This window comes from Neovison vison, chromosome 6, assembly GCF_020171115.1.
Source record: "Neovison vison isolate M4711 chromosome 6, ASM_NN_V1, whole genome shotgun sequence".
Lineage (NCBI taxonomy): Eukaryota > Metazoa > Chordata > Mammalia > Carnivora > Mustelidae > Neogale > Neogale vison.
This window is the reverse complement of record NC_058096.1, coordinates 124,769,527-124,777,504: the sequence shown is the minus strand read 5'-3', so window position 1 is coordinate 124,777,504 and position 7,978 is coordinate 124,769,527. Positions and strand designations below refer to the sequence as shown.

The window sequence follows — 7,978 nt, the reverse complement described above, 5'->3', positions numbered from 1 at the left end:
AGACAGGTACACTGTTGAAGACCAAAAAAGTACTTGTATCTTTCTGTATTACCAAACAGGTAGTTTAAACAGAGCCCAGCTTAACAAGGTTAGAAGATCTGGGTTTCAGATTCTGATTCAAGAAGCAAGTACACAAAATCGGGGTGAGGCATAAAAACCCAAGTATGTAGACTTGGGGATGGGGGAACATCAAAAAAAAGGGTTAGGAGAATGTGAGCTGATCTCTAGATGAGGTGTAGTTTGGCTTAGCCTTCTAAAACTAGAAGTTTATTTTCCTAATTTAGAAAGGAAGCTTTCAAGTATTTTCATTAATTCAAAAGATTTTATGAGATATGGTCTAACGACAGTATGAAAAAAATCAAAGCCCACATTTGTTTTACTTAACAAGGAAACAGTGATTTAGATGCTGCACATAAACCACTCCTAAGATGAGAAGAGCACTGTGCTCCCAGTGAGCCACACTCAGCCTTTTCATATAAAAATCTAAGGAATTTCTCAGAGTCCAAAGCACTGTGGTCAAGGTGGCAATCAATACCTGTCCATAATAATGATCTATGAGTTGGGTTCTCAAGAAACATTACACTCAATCATCCAAAATGTCTTCATCTAGGTTGATGTCTGTTGTGTCAATATCTTCTAATTCCAAATTATCCAGGTCTACTTCCAGTTCGAGTAAACTCTGCAAAGAAAAGAGTCATATAGCACTTGGTTATCTCTGATAACCTTTTGAAGTTACCTCTGATTCATGATCCAAAGAGAACCAAAGCAATAGTCAAAAGGGGCATTTTCTCATTGCAAAGCCCCTGCTCTGAAAGTGATTACATCACTTGAAATGCAGAGGCCTGCCCATCCTGCAACCATTCATGGGGAGAGAAGGAGGAGTGAGCAGGGGTTCCCCTGGAATATCTGGGTATGATGTCTGTACCTTTTCTTCTTTGTTGGCTGTGTGAGAGGCCACAATAACTGGAGTAGGAGAAGGTGGTTTCCCATCAAGTTCCTGAAAGCCCAAGTGGAGACACAGACAAAGATGAAGGAATTTGCTCAAATAATTTTCCCCCAAGGGAAGCTATTAGAATTAGGAAGTGGGAGAAGGTACTTAAAATGAACAAATCTTAACCAGATTATCTCATTCAATATTCTACTGACCTGGTGAGCTGCAGATCTTGAGGGCTGAAAGCCTTTTGCCTCTTCCATAACATTTCTTTCTTCATTTGGCTATCAGAATAAAGCAATGATGAAATATTCTGAAGTCAGTTCATCTCTAAACTTGACCCAAATCCCAGATATTAGCTCTCAGTCCAACAATCATGTATGTAAAGTGTGATGCACTTCTACACTTTAGTCACAATAAGTGAGGTCTGGCTGCCTGGAGACTCACCGTGACAAGTGGGTATTGCTTGGCTGGCCACAGATCAGCATGTGTTTCTTTCACCCATTCTTCCACAACAAAGGCTTCTTTTAATCCAGGAAAAAGGTTTTCATACTCTGTTGGATCGGCAAGGGATTCTGCAGCTTTCTGATTGACTTTTGAGAGATTTTCTCTCCAGAGTTTCACCACCCTATTGTAGAGATTATGGAACCAGAGAGAGACTGAGTAAGTGTGCTCTAGTTTTTACCTGAAACATTTGTTCCTAAAACTAAAAGTCTGTACCTTGAAACCTGACTGGGTAAGTAAGTCCGGGCCAGGAAGGCAGCTTCTGGCAATCGGCCAGTTCTAATCAAGAGTTCCAGGCAAGCATCAAGCCTAAAGATTCAAAAGGAGAGGCACTATTACCAAGAATAGAAAAAGAAATGCAGATTAAGCAATGCAAGGTGAATATGCTTTTCTCAGCTTCCACACATACACCTCATTTCTGTCACTGAGCCATTTACTTGTCATCACCAGGGTGTTTACGTCCTCAATGTACTCCATAAGCATGAAGGACAGAGCAGGTTTGTGACCATTTTCAATCTCCTGATAACTTACTTTAAACAACTCCTAAGAAGAAGCTAACGGGGCATTTTAAGACCAGCTAAGGCAGCTTAGACAAGCACATTTTAAAGGCTTTCAGGAGCAGAAACTTAAGTTTTACAAGTGGGGTCAACGAGGGCAATTCTCCAATGTGGGCTGTGCTGGACAATCCAGTGATGCCCAGCCAGAAAATGTCCTGGTGCCTGTTTTCTTAATTTATTTGTTTTTTTTTTTTTCTAAGTTTGATAAAGCATATAATGTGCTTTAGAATTCACAGGGTTTTGGCAAAAAAAAACCCACAGGATTTTGGGTTTTAGAAAGGTAATATAGTACATATACTATATATTACCTAACATCCTCAGCATCAATTCTAGTAAATATGCTGCTGAAGTGAGCACACCTCCTCAGCATCAAATAAAAGTCATAAACGTTAATATTCTGCAATCACACATGCATACTGGATGTGCTAAAAAACGAGTGGCATAAAAGCAACTAATAATAGTACTTCAGAGTTCAGGTTTTGCCATCAGATAAGTTTTAAGGAACTATTTTCAGGACACTTTTTGGCTTTTAAATTATGGGCCTATTCCTACAAGTATACAAATTTATAAATACATCTATTATGATACACACTGGGGTGCACTAAGTTTTTATAATAAAGTGTGAGGTTTATAAAAGTCACTAGAGCAAGCATTAAACACTTTTGTGTTTGATTTCTTAATATGGTCAACTAATGCTGAGATGATTTGATTTGCACTAACCGCTAGACTTTCAGAAGTATATGATCTTTTTACGCTTTACAATTAGACGCAATTCTAGAAGCACCTGACATCCTCAACCCCCTTTATTCTTGCCATGCACGAATAAGGTCAGAACTATCCAATTAGGGTAAAGCTACTGCCATCTGGGTACTATGGAAGCAGGAGAATAGCTTCCTGCCGTGGTGAAATAAAATGACTCAGCCAGGGAGAGGCAAGGCTTTGAGAAAGTGGTTTAACATTTCTCTCAGTCCACACCCTCCCTAAACAGCTCATTTTGCTCAAATATTTAGATCAAATATGTGAAAAGCATCCCTTACTGAAGGCGAATGCTACCAAGGTAGCACTGTCTTCTGACTGCCCCCACTGGCCAGAAGCAAGGCCAGAACTCTCTCCATTCTCTTTCCAGGTTCATTCTTCCTCTCTAAAGCACCCTCCAAGTCAGTGCAGAAATTCGTGTTTTAAATTACTGTCTCTCTTAGACCTTGGGTAAAATACTTACTTGCCCTGTAAAAAGTAGCTCATGAATGCCACGTTATTCTTGCCATCTCTCTCTGCACCCTCTGCTAGTTTGTTCACCATACTAGCATTTCCAGAGGCAGTGGCCAAGAGAAGCAGACCCCCGTAATCCTGTGCGTGGTGCAGGCACTCCTGGGCAAGGCCAAACTGACATTTACTGATGGCAAGTTCAGCAAGTTGTTTCCACTTTTGTTCTGACTGTAAGAAAGAGTTTACAAGTTAAAACATCTACGGAAATAAACATTTGAATTTTCAACATCAACACTCTTTTGTAACCTGAGTATTACTATGCTGACAATGGGAGATATTTCATACATATACTGAGCTGTGCCTATTAAGTTAGTTCTATCAATCAAAATAAGAATGGAATGACAAAATGTGTAATGAGAAAATGGAAGTTATTCGTGTATACAAAATTAATTCAAACACAAATCAATTTTAATGATGCATGAATAATCATCAACCCATTATATTTTTATTTTGTAATTACACGGTAAAACTAAAAGGAATACTATCTAATTGGAGTTTTAAGGTAATTAGATTGCGGTTATTTTAATGAGTGATTTAATACCCTTTTTTGAAAGAGCAGAAGATTGTTTTTATATCCTTAAATATTCAACAATATCATCTGTCACTTGTAGCTTCTCAAAAATCAAATGCTACAAATTTGGATGATCTTAACATAGCTGAAATTTATTTAGCACATCTGAAATGAATTTACCAATAAATGCTAGCCTTAAACCAGAGCTGGTGGGCCCTCAATAGATAATAGTTTATTAAAATGTCACTGAATTATGTCAAAATATTAAAATCTTTATTTAAAACCAACAACTTTCTCAAAAGTTTGGGATACTGGCAAATTACTGCTTTGTCTATACTCTTTAAAAGAATTCTCAGACTACTGTATCTTGTATCTTATATCTTATCTTACAAAATAGATCTCATATAAACTATTAAAAACACTTTTTCTTAAATAAGATACTAAGAATGTATCTCCAATAGAAACCATTTAATTTATGTAAAGACTAACAAAATGCATTTTTAAATGATCAAAGAGTGGCAATAATCTCACCAAAGAGAGTTACTAATTTGCATTTCCGAGAACTTCAATGAAAACTTACACTAAACACAAAGAAGTACCTCCTAATCTTTACATTAGTTATGAAAAATCCTGACTTATTACATACCTCTGCTTCTACTGCTAACTGGTATGCAATGTTCAGTTCTCCGAGCTGAAGAGCAAGTTCAAAGCGATGCTCTGGATCTGTGGATACTGTGAGAGCTTGCTGCTTGAAGCCCTAAACAGAGAACAGATGTAAGTGTGTAGGCATATATATCTGTAGGCATATATATCTGGTGTGCGTACACAGCAAATCATCCATTTATTTATCTCTCTCAAACTAAGACTACCCTCCTGAAACACAGCCTCACTGCCTAAACAAAAGTAATAGGTAACAAAATACTCTAATGAGAAGACAGAAAAATTAAGGAGTCACTCACTAAATTAATTGGTAAGAACCAACCAGCAGACAAAATTCAGTCCCACAGTGCTGTTTTCTAAGCAGCAGGAGGTAACTGATGCTGGACAAACTGATGTAAAACTAGTAAAATTAAAAAAGAAAAAAATAAAATGAAACTAGCAAAATCAATAATGCAAAAGCAAACCAATGTCAAAAAGAAAAGGATTTTGGAAAGTTGAGTGAACAACACCCATTTCAAAAAAAGAAAGGCACAGTGGTATAGACCTAGCTGTTCCTAATCTACTCACTAAACTGGGCTTAGAGATTATCTAGTCCAGTCCCTCAAAGAAAAGCAAGTCAAATGTGAAAGCTTTCTTCCAACTTTCCCTGATCTGTAGGTCATTCAGCAAACATTTTGCTTGCAGGTCCTGACATGGATGGGGTACTATTACCTAGACTTCACTGTTGGTCTTATGTCCAGTTTATTCATTAGCAAGCACTCCAGGGGACAGAAAATCTAAAACGGTCTTCCACATTCCACAGAGTCATCAAAACTGGCTTTTATTTAGAGATGTAGAAATCAACACCAAGAGAATCAACCAAAAGAATAAAAGTGATTACCTCTAGGAAGCAGGTGAGAAAGGAAAAGAAGTGCGGTTATTTTTCTTAAGCTCTGCAGAACTTTACACTTTGTGCACATACAAATTTGATTTAAAAACATTCCATTCAGAAAGGGGCGTATCAGTGGTGGTAAATTTTATGCAATGTATATTTTACCACAGTAAAAAGAAAAGAAAAGAAAAAAAAAGGCTTGCTAGCATAGAGAGGGAAAATATATGATGGAAATTAAAATATTGATAAAATGGAAAAGAAGTCTCCAGAAGGGGTGCCTGGGTGGCTCAATGGGTTAAAGCCCTGCCTTCGGCTCAGGTCATGATCCCAGACTCCTGGGATTGAGCCCGGCATGGGGCTCTCTGCTTGGCAGGGAGCCTGCTTCCTCCTCTCTGCCTACTTGTGATCTCTATCTGTCAAATAAATAAAATCTTTAAAAAAAAAAAAAAAAAAAAAAAGAAGTCTCCAGAAGGAGAAGACTGATAATCGCTTTAAACATTTTTCTTTCTTTCTTTTTTTTTTTTTTTTGCTTTAAACATTTAAAGAAGGCACTAAGAGTTACGGCTCTGGGTAGCTCAGTCAGTTGGGCATCTGGCTCAGATCATGGTCTCAGGGATGTGAGATTGAGCCCTGCATCAGGCTCTGCCTAAGTGCAGAGTTTGCTTAGGATTCTCTCTCTCCCTCCCTGTGTGTGTGCATTCTCTCTGTCTCCTCTCTCTCTCAATAAGTAAATAAAATAAAATAAAATAAAATAAAATAAAAAGAAGTTACTGGGGCATTAAGAAAGGACAAAGAGGCTAGTAAGTAACTTAAGTTTACAGGAGAAGTGGCAATAAAGAAACAGTTTTCAAATCTATACTAACATTCTTTTCAATTGGTTTAGGAGGGAAAAAAAAAAAAAAAAAAAACACCCAAAAAGAAAACAAACCAAAAAACTCTTACCTGCTTTTCTAGAAAGTGTGCAACTCTGGTCCTCTGTTCTTTTGGAATGGTAGGCAGAACCTTATCAGCCATGCTAAAGTCCCTTCTCATGACAGCTGTCTGGTATTCCAGCACTGAAACCAGCAGAGAATAGCTAACAATGTTCAGTTCTTTATCTCCCAGATAAAGCCTGTTGTCTTTAGGAATATAGCCCAGGAGATACATTGTCCTATAACAGAAACAGAAATTAATTTAGGAATAGGCCCACATCAGTAGGTAAACACACACACACACACTCTCTCTCTGACACACACACAAACACAAAAAACCTGCCTCTTGCTCAAAATCTCACTTTGATTGAAGCAGTTCTCATCAACAACAGCCAACGTACTAAAACTATACACTGAAAAATCAAGGCTATTGCTGCTACAAGTCAGCAACAGATTTTGTTTAAAAAGCATAATTCTAAGTTTAGGATGCTTGAGACAAAAGCAAAACAATACTCAGTTACCTATCCAAGTGGGCAATGGTGACTATTTCTCCTCCAACATAATAATTTAATCTGTTCACAGAACTTGTGTAAATGAAGCAATCGCCTACCCACAGCCCTGTTTTCACAATTTCCTGAATCTCACCGAGAACCTGAAAAGAAAAAATAGTCTATTATGAACTTACAAGTATTAGAAATCCTGTCAATAACAAAAACTGAGTATGACTGGGGGTGATAAGGTAGAATAAGGAATACAAAGTAAGAGCCTACTTTAAGAAAGAAAATATTTCCTTGGAATTTCTATTTTCTTTCTCCATGTAAAAAACAGATTCCTGGCTGAGTATATTTGTAATGTAGAATCTCACTGCTGCATCAGAGCTGTGATCCAGAAAGTGGTGATCTAAACTCACACACATGAAATTGGCGAAGTATTTCATAAAATCTTCCAGGACCATCTCCACAACAGATGATTTAACTTAACCATTTGAGAGCTCATTTAAATCACTCTGGGTAAACTGTCTTAATACCAAAGCACCTTCTAATTTCCTTACTAAAAGATACCAAAGGAATCTAAAAACTTCCTAAAATCAAAGTACAAATTTCTTTTAAACATACATACTTTCAAACTCTGATCTTTCAGATAACTTTAATTTTTGCATTTCACTGTAATTAGTTAAATGTTACTTTCTCCAAACCTAACTTAATAAGGGACGCCTGGGTGGCGCAGTTGGTTGGACGACTGCCTTCGGCTCAGGGCGTGATCCTGGAGTCCCGGGATCGAGTCCCGCATCGGGCTCCCAGCTCCATGGGGAGTCTGCTTCGCTCTCTGACCTTCTCCTCGCTCATGCTCTCTCTCACTGTCTCTCTCTCTCAAATAAATAAATAAAATCTTTAAAAAAAAAAACCTAACTTAATAAAATAATGAACTCCTCAAACTCAACACACACGAAACAGGCAAACATATCAAAAAATGGGAAGAAGATATGAACAGACACTTCTCCAATCAAGACATACAAATGGCTATCAGACACATGAAAAAATGTTCATCATCATTAGCCCTCAGGGAGATTAAAATTAAAACCACATTGAGATACCACCTTACACCAGTTAGAATGGCCAAAATTAACAAAACAGGAACAACATGTGTTGGAGGGGATATGGAGAAAGGGGAACCCTCTTACACTGTTGGTGGGAATGCAAGTTGGTGCAGCCTCTTTGGAGAACAGTGTGGAGATTCCTCAAGAAATTAAAAATAGAGCTTCCCTAT

At 37.7% G+C, this 7,978-nt stretch overlaps 1 protein-coding gene across 1 annotated transcript in view; it reads right to left on the bottom strand.

The window, feature by feature from the left end:
• Window positions 1-302: 302 nt before the first annotated feature.
• Window positions 303-7,978, bottom strand: part of COPB2 (COPI coat complex subunit beta 2) — a 34,344-nt gene continuing 26,668 nt past the window's right edge. Inside the window, exons 14-22 of the mRNA XM_044252255.1 lie at window positions 6,733-6,863; window positions 6,243-6,450; window positions 4,416-4,526; window positions 3,212-3,426; window positions 1,652-1,744; window positions 1,379-1,559; window positions 1,147-1,215; window positions 926-997; window positions 303-679 (exon numbers count right to left, since the gene is read on the bottom strand). Coding sequence (XP_044108190.1) covers window positions 584-679; window positions 926-997; window positions 1,147-1,215; window positions 1,379-1,559; window positions 1,652-1,744; window positions 3,212-3,426; window positions 4,416-4,526; window positions 6,243-6,450; window positions 6,733-6,863 — 1,176 coding nt within the window. The 3' untranslated portion in view covers window positions 303-583. The remainder of the gene's footprint in view (window positions 680-925; window positions 998-1,146; window positions 1,216-1,378; window positions 1,560-1,651; window positions 1,745-3,211; window positions 3,427-4,415; window positions 4,527-6,242; window positions 6,451-6,732; window positions 6,864-7,978) is intronic.